Source organism: Perissodus microlepis, chromosome 10 (assembly GCF_051167445.1).
Source record: "Perissodus microlepis isolate ML-2025 ecotype Zambia chromosome 10, ASM5116744v1, whole genome shotgun sequence".
NCBI classification, from domain to species: domain Eukaryota; kingdom Metazoa; phylum Chordata; class Actinopteri; order Cichliformes; family Cichlidae; genus Perissodus; species Perissodus microlepis.
The window spans coordinates 28,312,651-28,330,750 of record NC_140470.1 but is presented as its reverse complement, the minus strand read 5'-3'; the positions used below and the strand labels follow the sequence as shown (position 1 = coordinate 28,330,750).

The 18,100-nt window shown below is 41.6% G+C and overlaps 1 protein-coding gene across 3 annotated transcripts in view; it reads left to right on the top strand.

The window, feature by feature from the left end:
* The window catches only part of tmem132e (transmembrane protein 132E), a 426,449-nt gene that overhangs the window by 384,881 nt on the left and 23,468 nt on the right, over positions 1 to 18,100 (top strand). For all 3 annotated transcript variants that reach the window (XM_084940922.1, XM_084940923.1, XM_084940921.1), the window contains 2 exons: positions 3,175 to 3,380; positions 13,774 to 14,053. In XM_084940922.1, the coding sequence (XP_084797048.1) occupies positions 3,175 to 3,380; positions 13,774 to 14,053 (486 nt within the window). The remainder of the gene's footprint in view (positions 1 to 3,174; positions 3,381 to 13,773; positions 14,054 to 18,100) is intronic.

Below are 18,100 nucleotides of genomic sequence, written 5' to 3'. Positions count from 1 at the left end.
TCGTTGCTTTTAGCTGGACATTAATACATTTCAATGCGAAGCTTGTGTTACAAATGGGTGCTAAAATGTTTGTGGTATCTATGAGGCTGGGGGGGTGAAAAATGCAGTCGAGCTGCATTACGAGAGAGGCAGAATTCAGATTTTTAACCACCAAGGCTTAAAAGTCTTGGTAAGGCAGGCCTCGGCTGCTTTGTGTCTCTCTTCTCCCTCCAAATTTGTTTTAAACTGCTGTCAACGCAGAATGTGGGTGAACAGAGGACTTTGCAACATTAGTGACCCCCGGGGGAGCTGTCACATTACAGTGGCATTAGAGCATTGCTCACCCCAAGGGCAGATGCCGCTGCCTATAGTGGAACAGTTAGGTATATTAATTGAGTTAATGTTATGGAATAAAAGCATGAAAGGATCGTAGGTGTCTTCGCCTGTATTGACGCAGTCGGTCTCTGTGTGCGCTCTCGTGACCAGCGCGCGACCAAATGCAGCACTTGCACTTGTCCCGATGATCTGTCTCCACCCAGGCAATCTGCTGGCACCATGGAAGATGCCACAGCGCATTAGCAGCGCTGTGACGGCATGTGGTGGCTCAGTGTGTGAAAGCCCTCCTCAGCAGGCCCCCACAGGGCCACTGATACCCAGAGTTGCTAACAGCTTTTGACTTGCAATTAGCCAGCCAAGTTTATCAGCAGCAATAGCTGCAGGAGCTGAAGCGGTGCTGCAGCTCGAGCGTGTTTGTGTACGCGTGTGGCCGTTTGTCTGTCCGTGACTCGAGGGTATAACGGAATACGTGTCAGGCAGATATTCTCAACGCTACACGAAGAAAGATTAATCAAAGGTGGCCGGGGTTATTGTGTTGACTTACTACTTTTTTTCTTTTTCTTTTTTTCGGTAACTCAGTTCATCCAGATAAGGCTACACATCAACAGACAGGGCAATAACATGAATTCCGTGGTAGCCCATAAGGTCAGAACCTGCAAAATTGCATTAACTGAACCAGAGGGAAAGACTGTCATCTTAAGAAGTCCTTCCAGCACCCACCCCTCCTCCATCTCTGGCCTGTCTGCATGTGGGGAATTATATTACCCAGACCTCCTCCCAGTTATGATGAATCCCCAGCCCTGAGAAGACTGGCCAGCCCGACCTCCATTTGCGGGAGATTAGATCCTCTGATTACAATGCCAGCTACCTCCCAACACTAGATAAATCTTCAGTGGAAGCCCAAAAGCAAAGCCCTCCAGATCCATTGCAGTTAATAATTTAGTGTTCGAAGCGGACAAGTATTTATGATAATTCAAATGGAGCGGGAGATTTTTGACTGGACGGAAAACCTAAAGAATGGTTTCAAGTTAAAAATGGCATTTGCAAAGACTTAAATTTAGAAGTGTCCACATATTGAATTCATACTCGGTGTCATTGCTGCGCCACAAATGATATCCCATAATAGGAGTGTCTCGTGAAAGCTGAAATGTGTGAATATATTTATCTATGTGCCCAAAGGTGTTATGAACTAAAGTTCATGTAAAATGTCACATTGCTGTCAGCACTCTTATTATATAAATAATGTGCTTGCCTAAAAGCTTTTCTTGGCATATTGTGTGTCTGTATAATTGTTCATTGATCATTACGATGGGAATGGGCAAGAGAGGTGGCGGGGTTGGGACGTGGCTCGAATGCACGATTTGCACTGAGCGCGCTTAACGCTGGGTTACTTAGAAGCACTAATATGACTGCATGAATGATGCAAATTAGATTAGAGAAAAGCATTTTGTTTACAACACTTGTCCACAGCGATGTGCCGTCGGGATCGGAAACTGCAGAGCTTCAGTCTGATGTAATCTAAGAAGCTCTCGTCTGGTCTGCTGCGTACCAACATTTTTAACATTTTCCTGTAGATTCTGGTCATTGTTTATACATCCCGATATATTTTAAAAAGTTCATTAGAAGCTGCATGGCTGTTACACAGTTGCAGTTTTTTAGTGTTCCTATAGTTTATTTTAAGATTCTAGGCCAGTAGAAGTAAGACTAACGAATGGATACTTAAAAAGCTTCAGACGCCGAAAATCCGAAAATGTAAACGTCACACTAAAGTTACCGCTGATTTTGATTGATTGGTTTCATACTTCTGGCTCGTGCTATATTCACACTGCTTGTAAAAACATACAAAAAGGAGTAAGCCGAGCACGGCCACCTAGGCTGACGCAACCATCCTCTCCAACCATCCCTGGGCTCTTTATGTGTGTTATATGTGAGAACACTGAAGCATGTGATGGTTGATGCTTCACCCTATTATTGCAGCAATGAAAAAAAGCTTTTCGAGCATCACACAGCGACAAGTGTCAGTTTGTTGCTTCACATAGCAGGTTTCCACTGAAAAAGCTTCATAACCCGTCACCTTTTGCCCAAGTAGTGTGAACACAGCACAAGCATGGCAAAATCTGCTGATGCCTGGTTAGATGGCGTGAAGATTTGCAAACTCTGGAGCCTCTGAATAGAAACACTGTTCTGTGCACTGTGACAAAACCATTTCTTTTGTAACCCCAACACCGTCTAGTCAGTGAGGATTTTGTGATATCTATCTGCAATAGAGTTAAAGCATTAAAATATCATGTTTAAAAATGTCAGTCGTCACATATCTTGTGAGAAATGGGGGTTTTATTGTGATATTCATAATCCACAGACTCACTAAAGAGTTTTCATTAGAACTATTTCTTTAATATAAGGCAGTTCCTGGATAATCCTGAAAATCCATCATCTGGAAATTGACTGTTAAGCCTGTCATTTCCTCCAAAGATCTCCTGAAAACAATTTCATCTACTCATGGTATTAGGTTAAAGGTTATAAGCAGTGAAAGGTATCTTTAAATCAAATCCTCAAAGTTAAAACTAACTGTGTATACCGCAAGTCAAACCTGTTTTTCTTGTCATTTTGCTTGGACAAAACAGTTTGAGAAAAATGAAAGCAAAGATGTGAGATGAACTTTCACATCACAGTCAAATGCACAGCTGTGTATTTGCTCTGCTGGAGGTATCAACCTTGAAATGCTCTAGCATGAAATGTGGCAGTGACACCTGCATCCATACCGAGCTGTTTATCATCACACATCGCTTAGACTCTCTGCCACCGACGTGACCATTAACATATAGATAGTCTCTGACTTCTGACCGTGATCTGTCCCAGGTGTCCATGAATTGTGACTACGTGTTCGTCAATGGGAAGGAGACGCGGGGCTCCATGAATGCCAGGGTCATCTTCAGCTATGAGCACCTGAGCGCGCCGCTGGAGCTGACCGTCTGGGTTCCCAAACTTCCCCTGCAGGTTGAACTTTCTGACAACAATCTGAGCTTCATCAAAGGCTGGAGGGTCCCCATTCTGCCCGACCGCAGGTGAGCCTCAAGTCCACCCTAAAACAGATAACATGCAATGTTGGAGACATCACAGTTATCTACGATAACACCACAGTATTCAATAGATAGGAATAGTTTCTTTGTACGCTCTATATTGTTGCTCACACATGTTTTGGTTGTTTAGAACGTATCTGTGTGTTTATATTTTGCTGTGTTGTGTCATTGTAGCAATTTTACAGTGTGCCCACTATTCACACAAATCCGTCCTTTTATAATTGGTAGGTCAAAACAACATATTCATCCATTTTTCCTCATCCTTTGTGTGGTTTCAAATTACAGCGGTATCATATCAGAAGTAGAGTGTGCTTTGAAAAGTGCCATCTTTACCTGCTCTGTGCAGCCTTTGTGAAAATTACACCCGTTGCTATTTTAAGGTGCACAGAGATCCACTTCTGGGATGTGTTGTGGTACATCTGGTGGAGACTTGAATGGATGCGATCATCTCCTGCCGCCACTCCAGACCCAGAACAAATCACAGCCGTGACGAGTGTATTTCAGGGTTTTGTCGTTCCCTTTATGAAACTTCAGCCAGACAGGCTTCAAAGAATTTGCTCTTTTCCAATGAGAAGCACATTGTTGTTTCACTCTTCTGTATAGTTGTATAAAAAAAGAAAGTGTCATTTTAGGACATGATAGAAATCATGCTTGTTCGGTCTTTTTCTAATTTTACCGTCAAAAACTTTAAAATTTAACATGCTGAATGAGGCCTGTAGAGTTTGATTGCATGGTCTAACCTTGGGGTACAGTTTCTGGGAGCCACTCTTGGGAAGTTGTGGGATAGTGTTTAACACACATCTGAATCCTCAAGACCAAAGTGCACAAACTTTGAGGTGCTTTCACTTGCTGAAACAACAGCTAATCAAGCTGTTACTTCATCTTTTAATTCCTATAGAAGCTGTAAGGGTGATGGTAATGGCACAGCAAAATATGATGTGTTGTGGTTCATCAGAAGTTTATCTAAATCATTTAAAGACCTGCTAAGGACCAGATGATTTTTTTATTACGTCATGATGCATAAACATTACAGCTGAAACTTTCACTGCACTCTTTATACTACAACAGCAGCCACCACCGCTCATGGTCTTTCACATGAAGGTAAATTAAACACAAACTGCTCAACTGAACTGTGAACATAATGGAACAAAAACGCCACAACTCAGTAAGACAGGGTAAGCACGAGAATAAATGCATGTTAACGTCTATAATTTGCTACTGCAAAACCACAATTTCTCTGATATGCCAGATCTGAGTGCTACAGCGGCTAGTGCAATCTATAGTATGGACGTTTAATTAAATGGATTAGGTTAAATAGATTAACTTGTATTTAATCTGTTTAATTGCTATGAGCGTTTACAGTACAAAGAGTTGGGAAAATGTATAATGGTGTCCACAAAAATAAGATCTAAGATGTGGATAACAGCAATTTTCCTTTGGTTTAAAGTTTTTTCTGCATTGACGCAAGCTGAGAAGACTTGAACATTACATATAATAGTATGTTTGAAGGGAGTAATTTAACACCTCGTTGCTGTCTTTTCTGTTCTAAACTAAACCCTATGGAAAAAAAAGAAGAAGAATAGAGCAGGAAAATATTCAGTGGAGAAAAATCTATTTTGAAAATATCTTATTTTTGTACATGATTACATAAAGACTCATTATCCAAAGTGCATGGTACCCTGCAGTCTCGCACATTAGAAACTAAAAAGCTGTCCAGCCTCCATTTCTGTTATGCTGTTATTTTACGGGTAGTTGCCTGTTTTGGCCCAATTAGGTGCTCTGGCTCAGTTACACAGCAGACGTGTACCTTACAAAAAGAAGCTTTCAAGTGCAAATTGATCCACTAAGGTTTGTCATGTATGTGTCAGACCCATCTGAACCCATTTTGCACAACAGGTCCAAGACAAAGGCTTAATTTGTCTTTGAGTTAAGAACACAGAAACATTTTTGCTCCAAATATTTCTTGTACTTCCAGTTAGATAATGATGTTTTTGGACAGTCTGTGGGAGTCATTTGGGCTGCTACTCACGGCCCAAAATGATGGTTAGAGTTAAACAGTTGTTATTATATTTCCAAGAAACTCCTTCACACCTGTGTACTTTTCTTCCAAATACCTGTGACTAAAGTACTGTGACATGGTCACCTGCACTCAATCAAGAATTGTAGGGTGTTCAGGCCAATTGCCCTTGTGTCACTGTTATCAAAAATTGTGTCAGCAGAAAGGATCCAGCAGGCTATGAAAAACTAAACTGTTGCCTGCAAACCTTAAAAATATGACGCTTGACACGGCACCAGCTGGAGATTGAGGGTTTTGGAATCGAGACCTCTGTGAAGAATGCGGACCTAGTAAAGGAACCAAGGCTCATTTACAATATTGCGGCGCTTATATCATGCAAGAAGCAGTAGCAAACGAGCCCACAACTTCACAACAAATGTTTAATGGGAGCATTAACACTCGCACGGGTGGCTGCTGTCGTTGCTGCCGGAGTACATCACTGTAGACCAATTCCATTTCTACCAAAGCTGAATACAAATGGCATGCATATGGGGTTGTTTGAAGAATGAAGGTATTTCAGATGATTTAGAGGACTTGGAAAACACCTTGCATAGCCTTATATTTCAAATGTGCTATGGAAGGTATCTTATTTTGACATGCAAAATGTGTCTTAAATGCCCCCTTTAGCACCATTTATTCATTTATTTGTTGTAGGTCCAGTCTATAATAGTACAAATCCTGTGTTTGTGCTTTTATAAGTGTTGTGTGATTTCAGACCTTGTTACGTTCCAATGGCGTTTTTGCTGTTTGTCCAGCACGCCTCACCAAGCCAGCAATCTTATGTGACATAACTCCCATTATCGCCTTTGTTACCCACATTTTGTGAATTTCAATAGATGCAATAGTTGGTTCAAGCAAATGGCTACGGCTTTAGCAGTCTGTTTCTCTTAAGCGTGCATCTCTACAATTCTTCCAGCCCATTTTCTATGCATATAACTTCCCCTCTGACTTCATAAAAACAGTCATCAAAGACCCCTTGCGAGCCATTTGCGGTTGCTGTGATTGCCACACAGCTAGGCCAGAGGAATTCATTTCGCTGTTCCTTTTTTGCATGCTGTCATTTGGATTTACTTTCATTCTTTACTTTTTCCTGTAGTCCTGTGCCACATCAGGAAACCGCAGACAAAGGCGGCTTGCATCTTTCTTGATGGTGCCACATACGGACTGCTGAAGCTGTTAATACACACTAGAATGGCCTCCCCACAGGAGTCTGTGTTTTCAGTCATATTTCTATTGTTGAGATTGAACACATCTTTTCATGTTTGCTACGGAGCATATTGGGCTTTTTCCTGTCGTCTGATGCATACCCATATCAGCTCTCCCAGCAGCAATGACTGAATATTTAATCATGAAATATGCTGTAATTACGTGGTACCCACACCTTGAAACAAAATGTTACTTCACCGCATCTATATCTGCCCGTGTTTGCATATCTTGATGCTGTACTTCACATGTATCATCCCAAAGTGTCTATGAAGCATCTATCTGTGAATCATAATGTATTAAAGCTAGAAAAGCTGCTAAAAACCCCTTAAAAAAGGCTCATGTTTATCTCGTTGAACACATGAAAAGCTCACATACGGTCGCATGGGGGTTTCAGACATTCCTGACGTTAAATGTCAAACATCTCTTTCGAAAACATCAGGTTATGCAGACGAGAGATTTTAAGCCCTGAGAGAAATGAAGCCAATGTGGAGGTGCCAAAAATTGCATTTCCTCTGATAACTACTTCAGTCTGGCTCCAGAGGTCTCTTTAGTTAATTTCCCCTTGAAGAGAGCTGTGTGGGAACTGTTTAGTATCTACTGGAGCTCTTGATGTTTGTGGTGTTATGGCTAGATATGTATAGGCTTTTCTTGTGTTTTATTTTAGTGTTACGGTTCAGCAATTAGCAGGTTTCTTATGCCTTTTTTCCACTACTCGACTAGGTTTTTAGGGTTTTCCATTTGGTGACAGTACCTGCTACCAGGTATTTTTAGTGCCTATTTGGCCAGCTGAGGTGAGTCAAGCCAAAAATGTGATGTAAACAGACTGCATCCCACCAGTTGGCCAGGAAGTGATGTCACTGGATGAGTCATAGAAGTGACTCATTCACGAGAATCAAATGCACGATTTTTGAAACCCAGCAACGAGGGAAATGGCATCAAAACCAACACTGTGAGTGTCCAGAGTGTCCACAGCCATTCTTTGTCTCTCTTCTTTACTGCGAGTGTGACACAAGGCCATTGAGCGAGCATCAGGTACACCATCGCCACATTGTGTTGTGTTTATGTCCCATACAAATGATTTCACGGGACTTTCTGGCTGTTTTGCTATAACGATTCCATCCACATTGAGGTGGTACTCTACTGTAATGGAAAACGACTGAAACCAAGTAGAGTCAGGTGGAGCTGAGCCAAGTAGGTACTGGAGGAAAAGAGGCACTGGTGCATTGCATCCATACAGTCTGTGGATGTAGTTTGTTAAATGATTTTGCAAGACGCAGCTGATAGTTTAACAAAAATTTGTCTCTCGAGCCTAAAAAAACCCTGAAAAAAAGCAAAACAAGATTGATTTTAGCATTTTGACCACACCAATGCCTCAAATTGGGGGTGACAAACCATCTTTAAGAGTACTCAGTCACCTGAGTACATTAGAGGGGCAGCTCAGGTTGAGCTGTTTAGAGACAACGTTAGAGAGAAAAGGTTGAAGTGGTTTGGATGTGCAGAGGAGGGACAATGAATGTATTGGATAAAGGTTATTGAAGATGGAGCTGCCAGGCAGATGGAACAGAGAAAGACCACAGACGAGGTTCATGGATGTAGTGAAGGAGGACATGCTGAGGGCTGATAGAAGACGATGCTCGGGAGGCAGGCTATCTGCTGTGGCGACCCCTAAAGGACACAGCTGAAAGAAGGAGGAGAAGAAGAGGAAGACACTGTGTCATCGTGGAAATGTTGCTATTTGCATGATGCTCCTTGTCTTTTGGACATTTTATTGTTCAAAAAGAAGACTGACAGTTTATTCTTTTCTTTGAATCCACATGTGGACGTGTGGGTTCGTCAGGAAACATTTCATGTGTTACACAGCTTAGGGCTCTACAGTGCTGACCATATAATCCTATTATCTCTGGCACGAGCAGCCTCCTGTCTAAGAGAGTGAAATCACTTCCAAAAATGGACACTTGGATTTGTCCAGGCGAAAAGAATGTGAATTTCATCATCTGTTTTTTGAAATCTGGAAAAGCTGGGAAAAAAAAAAGAATACTTTAATACTTTGTGTTCCCTCTTTTTCCCACGTTTTAAATTGAAGAAACCACACGGTTGCATTCCGACTTGAAACCAAAGTTTCGAACTTGGGATTTGCTTTAACCTTGAATGACAAGACTTTGAAACATCACCGTGACTTTCTATAAAGCAACCTGGACACCTGCCACAAACAAAACAAAACCAGTGCCAATAACTATCTGCAGCAGAACTAGCAGGCTTTATTGAAAGCGACTAGACAGACATCAACAGGATTTACAAGAACTCATCTTGTTTTTGACTAATGCCAACGCCAACAAAGGATATCAGGTTGAAGACTGTTTGTCCTGACCTTGGTCTTGTTTGTTTACATTCATAATGAAATGATGTTGGTGTTTACAAAGGCTTGCTGCGGTACTGTTGCTTGTTAGGCATCTCAAACAGTAAGACCAGATCCTGATGATAATCTCTATTATTAGTCTTTTCAATAACTCCTCTCAGTCGAACTGTCGCTCACTCTTATCGCTTATTTTCCTCTTTCTCTTGCTGACGCTCCTTTACACAAACCTCTAAACCTCCCTGCACTCCTTCCCTCGCCTCCTTAACTCTCATTTTCCTTTCTGTTGCAGTCTCTCCATCCCAGAGTCCTTCGCTTCCGCAAAGTGACACATTCTGAACCTTCACACACAGCGAGGTCTCTTGGCCTGCAGTGGGCCTCTGCCACAGTGCAGCAGAATTGCTCACTGGCTGCATTATCCAGCAACATGCTCTAAAAAAGGAAAGAAAGTGTAATCGGGCGAGCAGCCCGTGTGCACCGAAGCTGCAGCTTGTACAATTGTATCAGTGACTCTAATAAGAACAGACAATATTCTTCTGAGGGGGAAAAATATCAACCTTATTTTCAGGTACAGACTTGGGAAGGTAAACTTTCACTGACCTGACCTAAGAGTTGAGAAACTCCTTGACAGAGACAGAGTAAGTTTTATTGTCTCATTGGGTTTTTCTCTGCCTTTAAATGAATAAGTAACTGAGAGTGGAGTCTCAGTGTCTGCTGTGGAGTTAACTTGCTTACTGTCTAACAGCAGCAGAAAACTACATGTCCTGAAGCTGCACCATCAGTATTAATGCACTGAGATTGTTTCTAAGTTCCAGTTTTTCAGTTCAGCGTCTTTTTGCATGAAGTTGCTTTTAAAAGTGATAGAAAACAGAAGACCTTTGCTTTGATCGAGCGTGCTGTTTTGATTTTAGCTTTCCTGAAACTTTACAAGGTTGTTTTTTAATACATTTAGGGGACTTGAAGGACAGTACTAAAAAGGAATATTTAAAATTGGCAAAGCAAAGGCTGACACATTTGGACCTTGTGTGGATTGTATGAGTCAATCTCCAAAAGCACAGGATTTTTCGTAACCCATTAGCATCCTTTTGTTAGCACCTCCTTCCTTCTCTTAAAGTCCATTTACTTTGCTGACTATGTCATTAATGAAGAGAACATCTTCAGTGCTTGTTTCTTAGGCTTTACAAAGCTCCTTCTGAGCCACAGAAGATGTTTTATAAAGGATTTTTCTATTTCTACTTCCATTTCTGGGAAGTTCGCAGAAATCAACTGATAATGAAACCTTGTCCCAAAAATGTTTTTAGGTAAATTTAGAGAGTAATTACATTTTTCACGATTATTTATAATAATTCATCATGACGCTTAAAATGGTCTGTCAGATTCTGGCTGAAATCGAGTCGTCAGACCAGACAACATTTTTCCAATCTTCTATTGTGTGCTTTAGCCCATCTGCTTGAAGGTTCGTAATGTTGTGTATTCAGAAATCCTCTTCTGCCAGTCTCCTCCAACATCAGGAAGACCAACAAACTGCTTCTCATTGGATAGTTTCTGTTTTTCAGACTCTTCTCAGTAAACCCTAGAGATGGTTAGGTGAGAAAATCTCCACAGATTATCAGTTTCTGAAATACTCAGACCAGCACATCATGCACACCTTTCTTCCCCGTTCTGATTCACAGTTGGAACTTCAACAGGTCATCTTGACAATGTCTACATGCCTAAAGGCATGAAGTTGTTCTAACATGCTTCGATGATTAGATGTTTATGTTAGCAAGCCTTTGAAAACGTGTACGTGATGAGCCGGTGAGCGTAGACATACTGTTCTAGTGATGTACTGATGGATGCTTTTTGAAAACATGGCAAAAGCTTAAGATGTTTTCAAACGCTTTTTCTATTCTTGGATGACGTTAGTCAGAGAAGGATGTCCTTAATATGGTCATTTCAAGCCCACGCCAGGAGGGTGCCAGCCAAAGTTGGCTCAGTCTGAAATGGCTACAGTGAAACCAGATTATTGCAGTTTGTAATAGTTTAAGCTTTAAACTATTACACTAAACTAAACTGTTTTTGTAATTCCCTGGAGAGTACACATATAGTTTTACATATACTAATGTTATCATCCTCCAGAAATCTCTGTCGCTTTTACCTGTGAAGTACAAGAATTCATAGCTGCTCGGGCACATTAACTGTGATAGCGCCTAATATTTTCATTCATTTCAAAGCCATAAATTCAACCGACCATAGTCACTAAAGTGATAAATCCATAACCCAAGCTTAATCAAAGTAAGAGAAGTTCATGAGGTGAAGTTATAGTTGCTTGGATGAACAACTTCATGCAGACATGTCCAATGACCCATAAGAGCCTAATGGGGGGCCCTTTTGTTTCTAAACATCATATAACCTGCCAGTGCTGAAGTGATGGGCTGTGGAGAGGAAGCGCGCTGAGATGAATGAATAATCACACCCAGCAGGTGGGACAGGTCTTGAGGTAGATGTGTTACGGTACAATATAATGCATTTTGATGTTAAAGTAGTCGATTCAGAGTGTTTATGAGACGTCTGGATAGAAGCGCTTAGCCTGGTAATCAAACCCATTCCTTAAATTAATGGACAGGTTATATACTTTGTCGTTGGCTGACGGGCCAAAGCCTCTCCTGAATCTTAAATCTTCAGATAGTTAAGGCGAAGCAAAGATTAAGCAGAGGAGTGCTTCTTAAGCGTAAACTGGCAGATTGTCAAGCCTGCTGTGGGAAGTTGGGTAACTCATACATCTTGTTGTAGAGCAGATTGCACTCAGTGGGGGATGCACCTGGCATGCTTAACCTCACTGCCCAGGGCTCCTGTGAAATAAAAAGGGCATCGGTCCAAAACTCTGCTCCGTGGTGCTTATCATTCCTTCCCTGCTGGCTCCGAGGAGTTTTTACTCATCGCCACTGCATCAGAACAGATAATGTGATGGATTTGTACGGAGTGGTGCTGAGTTTGTCATCAGAGTTGTGTCAAATTATGAGACGAGCAGACCCCTTAAGAACAAAAGGCAGAAATTGAGACATAGCATCATGACACAGGACTGAGCATAACTTAGCAGTGAGCAGATGCTCAGTTTGAAGAAGTGACAAGTTATGATTGGTGATGGTTTAGTCTCGTGGGTTTTTTTTTTCTGATGCTCTTCATCTTTTTGGCAGCTTATTTGGCCAGAACAAGCGTACCGGGCTTCCATAACATTCTCAAACTCCACAACTACCTTAAACTTCTGCCCTTTCTTACTCCCAATGTGAAAAGGGATCCATCCATCTACCCATCCATCTTCTTTCATTTATTCAGTTCAGGGTCTGGAGCCTGTCGCAGCCGTTAGAGGCTGGGCACAACCTGCACAGGCCACCAATCTGTCACAGGGCTAACAGGTAGAGACAGACAACCACTGATGCTCATATTCCACCTTAGCCTAAATTTTAACACTTCAACCTGAATTACTGAAGTCAGGAAGAACAGACTGAACTCTGTCAGACTAACCTGCATGTTGAAAAGTGACACTAGAGTGACAGATAGGCCTGGATTTACAAAACGTGCAAAATAGTGTGTGAGAGGGTGATTTACAAAAGAGCCAAGGTCTCAAACTAAGACATGATATTCAACTAATAGGGCAGGTGTAGCTCGTTCATTGTAATTGAAAAAGCATATAAATATAGGTTAGGCATTACGGAGGCAGTATGGCAGACAGAGTCATTATAATGCAAACAGACTTCATTAATGAGTGAAATGAAAACCTTGTGCGCTGTCTATGGTCCTGAAATTATAACAGTTTCCTTTAAAAAGATTTATTCAACTCAAAATTGAAGCTTATCGACACAAATACACTGAAAAACAATCAAACCAATTCAAAACATCAAAATGAAAATGGACCACTGTTAAGACTTTCCAAGCCAAACTTCCATCCAAGTGCTCATTATGTTCAGAAAAGCGTCCAAAGTTAATGTTGTCGTCCCTCCGTTCTCTTGATTCTTCAGCGATGTGAAAGTCCTGCCACAGAAGCCACAGAAGAAAAGAACCTGATACCAAAAACTGAAGAGTTGCAAGACGTTTCATTACCGTTGGTGTTGCGTGACTTGTTTTAGTTGGAGGTTCTAGGTTAACTGATCAAATTAAGAATTTGGTAGCTTGGTAATGTAAGGCTTTAACACAGTTTCCTGTGGAATTCCAAATAAATTGACATGAATCAATAAATGTGTAACGCTTCCTTGGATGTGCTGCAGTGTCTCCTCCAGGCAGAAATAACGGGCACGATATTAAGCGTAAAAGCAAAAATCTGAATTTAGTGGAATTAGCAATAAATTGTGTACTGTGAATGTTAATAAATAAGTTTGCAGCTTCCTTTTTTAGAAAGGGAATCCTGTGAAGATACACTTGATTGATTGTCTATAGTGGCTTAAATATTCTTTCATGCCATTTACAAATTCAGTGTATTTGTAATTTTTTTTGTGTGTGATTGTTTGTGGTGTCATTCGAACCGCTTGATTTCTATTGTGTGGGGTTTTTTTCTTTGTATTTTTTTTGTTTAATCTGTGACCGCAGGAAAAAACGCTTGTTTCTGCCGTAACAAATGATGGGGATCTGAATAAAGAGTGGGGAAGGTTTGAAGACTCAGACTGACAATACTCATACTCAGCTCATACTTTATACCCCTCTAATGTCCCGTGTTCTGGATTCTTAGCCCTACTGCTCAGTCCGATACAGCTTTAGTTTAACCCTGTACTTGTTCCTCTCTTTCCAAGGAGCACTAGAGACAGCGACGCGGACGACGAAGACGACGATCGCCGGGTGAGTCGAGGCTGCACCCTGCAGTACCAGCGGGCCCTGGTCAAGGTGCTCACACAGTTCCACACCACCTCCACAGAGGGCACTGACCAGGTTATCACCATGCTGGGACCCGACTGGCAGGTGGATGTCACAGACCTGGTGCAGGACTCCCTGAAGGTGGCTGATCCCAGGATTGCGGAGTTGGTGGACAGGACGGTCCTGGTGGGCCTGGAGCTGGGATCCACTGTGCTGAAGGTAAACTCCTTTAGACACCCAGAGATTCACATTAATCAACAGGGAACAGTTAGGAGCCTTGTAAATGACAGATGATGCATGCATTAGATTAAAAGATGAGGAACAAAGCACATTACTCTTTACAGTACTCTTACGCCAGCGAGCAGAAGGGTGGTTCCTTTGAAGACTCTTAGCACTTTGATTAAAGGATAATGCTAGGCCTCATGTCCATAGCTGAGGCCATCGTTGCTGGTTAATCTACTAACATTGCACAGTGCCAACCAAATCAGAACAGGAAAAACAGACCAGTAATGCCTGTAATAATCCCGCATTATTAAGGTAAACTCAGTGCATGCACAACTAAAGAAGCTGTGGTTGATAGTTACACCCAGAAGACAGACGATAAGCGGTGATGGTGGGTTGCTGCATACAATTCGGGGGTAATTTCGCAGCTCATCTTTGTTTTAACTTCTTCCCTCAAAACCCTTGTTTGTCGGTTTGATTGCTTCTTTTTCATCATGCCGTGTTCCCTAAATCCCAGCAATAAATTTGACTGCGGTTTAATAACATGGAACATAACGCTGAGGTTGTCATAAACAAGATTTATCCTTGAAGTTTATAGCCTCCAGCCCTTTCACAATCGTGCCACTTTTTACCCTTTTTCCTTTTCACTTGTTGTCGATTGTGAAACAAAAGCCCATCAGTCTGTCTGTAAGCGTATGATGCTGTTGATGTCCGCTTCTCTCAAGCAAAAGAGCTGCTTGACATAAAGTGCATGTAAATGCGTCAACCGAGACAGGTTCAGAAGTCCTTATAAAGAAAGCGGCACAAGTTATTACTCCTGGGCTGTGATTTACGATTGCTTCGCTGGTCATTTATGGGGACAGAGAGAAGTAACGGTTGGTGAGAGTTTTGCTCACCATGAAAGATCACAGTTTCCGCCTGTCAGGGGAAAGAATAGTTGCCTGATGGATGCATCTGATGGTGGTGAAATAGGAAGAGAAGATATGAGTTGCCAATCCATCATTTTAAATGAGCAGTAGATCATTTGTAATCTGTTAATGGGTATGAATAATTATAAATCAATTTACCACCAGATGTAACTTGCCACATTGACTCAAAGCAATTGTACTAAATAAATAAATTAAGTTTTAAGAGACCGTGCCATCATTCATTTTGAAAGTTTTAAAAAGAATAGTACTGAATCCAGGATGGTATCATTCAGCAAATGTCCAGAAGTCAACAAGACGTCAGAGCTTTGCTGGCAGCTCTAAAGCTGCACTTAAAGCACACATGGCAGTATTTTGTGATTATCAGTATACACTAAATACTACTGACACCAATGGAAATGCTGTTTGCAGGTATTTCTAACACATTTTTAAGAAGTCAGATTTGTGTCGCCGCTGGAAAAAAACAGTGGCACCGCCATGTCGGCACCAGATTCCGTGATCATTCATCCAAGAATCATGGAGACAAATCAAGGCATTGTTTTCCCAGGGTTCTGTCACACTAGCAAATAAAAATAGGACAGCAACCTTCTTCCAACTAGAAGGTAACCACTTCACAGTGGTTGCCAACTGGTGGGAGGCAACCAGCCACCGAACAATAGTGTTCTAATGCAGGCTTAGTAAATCACATGATAGCGTGGGGCTAAGTTTACAATGGGTTCACCCGAAACCTTGGCTAATTGTGACCCACACCCATTTTCGCACCTTGGCACGTGTGATTAGGCAGAGGAACAATAAGAGGTCCACGACCCTCTTTGGGACACTCCCACAGGGCTTAAAAAATCTGGGACGCCCCACCCGTTGCTCTTAAAACTGAAGAAGCATCTCGGAACGTAAAGAAATCTAGACGCTTTTTTTCCCAAGCTCCTTAGACTATGTTTGCTGTGTAATTTATACATGTAGACAGAATGCCAGCATGTTGAAGTTAGTCTGAATCGGTTTGATGAGCAACACATTGCTCTGCAATCGAGATCTTGACCCATCTGGTTATATTCTCATATAAAAGCAAGGTTGCCCAATGTCTATATCAGGGGTGGGTAACTCCAGGCCTCGAGTGCAGGTGTCCTGCAGGTTTTAGATATCACCGTGAGACAACACAGCTGAATCAAATGATGAGTTCATTACCAGGCCTCTGAAGAAGTTCAAGACATGTTGAGGTGGACTTTTCGTAATTTGAATCAGCTGTGTTGGATGAAGGACACATCTAAAACCTGCAGGACACCGGCACTCGAGGCCTGGAGTTGCCTAACCCTGGTCTATATCATTTTGCAGTTAAACCGCCGTCCTGTAGTGACGACATCACTGTTTGTGGAGGATTTTATGAATCTTTTTGAATGTCGGCACAGTTTTAATTGACCTCAGATCAGCGGGCAGAATAGGAATGCAAGAACAGATCTGATCCAGGAACAGTTAAAAGGTCTGCGCCTTATAAACAGTGAGCACTGATCATTTCTGTGCATGTAGATGACAAGAAATTAGCGATTTTCTGCGATTTATCACAGTCAATTCTGACTTGACCCCATTTACTCACGAAGTAGTAGCAAACAGATTCCATTTTCTCGCCATATTGATGCACCAAAGTTGATTTAAAGGCAACCTGGTCCCTGTTTTCCAAGCAACCATTTCAAAGCCAACAAGGCAGCAAATGGAAAGACCGGTTTAGACATTTAGAGCCGCTCCTCTGACATCACCAAGGTGGACGTTATTCCCCATTTACTTTGCTGTAAGTTTAAGCTCCAAGCGGGACGTTAGCTCTTCATCAATATTATTATTAAGGCAAATGATCAGTAAGCACTCAGACAAAATTAAAACTCCAGCTGCTTCGAGAGTCCGCCTTCTGCCCCTGCAGCTCAGACCCTCTAGGTGTTAATGAACAACTGCAAAGTGGAAGGCAACTTAATGGAAAAGTGCAACGTTAAAGCAACTTGGAGGAAACAGAGATTAGATGTCTGGGCACCAGCTGTTCAGTAAGACAGACCGACGGCTTACAAAACTCAAACTACAAAGAAGTTTAGAGATCAGAGCATGTTTTACTAAGAAGACTTTCTGAAAATGAACTGCGTATATCTCAACAATGGTCCTCTTGCTGGATTTTTCAGTCTGTCAGAGGCTCAAATTATCTTTGAGCCTTATGAGGCTGATTCAAATTGTTCACCAGCTCATGAATAGGAATAAAGAGAGGAAACAGCTCTTCACCATTTAGTGCAGTATTTCAGACAGTCATTTGATTTCAGGCTTTTTGTGCTGGCAGTCGATGATTATTGCATGAATTAAGCCCTTCTGTGTTACATCTGACAGGTCTCTGCTAGGACAGGGAAAAGGAAAAAAACCCTGCCCTTCAAGAGGTTAAACGATAAATGTAACAGATGCTGTTTTTTGTGTAAATGTTATCTTTATGTTCCGAGATCAACAAGCAAAACGATGACTTTCGATGAATATCCGCTAAACCTGTTGGGAGCCGTTGGGGAGGGGGTTTAATCCAGAGGATTACTGAACAATAGCTGCTTCCTAAAGTCAAAAGCCAGACTTGGACAGTATTCAGCGTTCGTCCTCAGATCCGCATTATTCATTTAATATGTGCAAACACGCAATCACCCGGCGACAGACGGCAAACTAGAAATAAAATTGAGTCTAATCTACAGGAATTTTAATCAGTATTTAAAATGTATAAATATTAGCGTACCTTAACAATGTGAAAAGTTTCACAGACAAATTAAATGGATTTGCTTGGCAAATGGTGGCATTCATTGTCAAAGAATCCAGCTGGAGTTGCACAGATCTATACAATTAATTCATCTTTCTGTGTTTATCACAGTATTCAAATGCAATCACATCTTTAGTGAAAAGTAGACGGATGTAAATAATTTAGCGGAGCTCCACAGGGGAAAGGATCAAACATGCATTAAAGTGTTCGACGGTTCAAGAACTGCTGAAATATGCAAGAATATCGGCACTCGTATCACATGAAAGCAAACCTGCTTACAAACCCGTTGCTGAAAATGCATACACGAGGGCGTGATTATACGGAAATGTATTATTAGTCCCAACATCAATCCCGAGA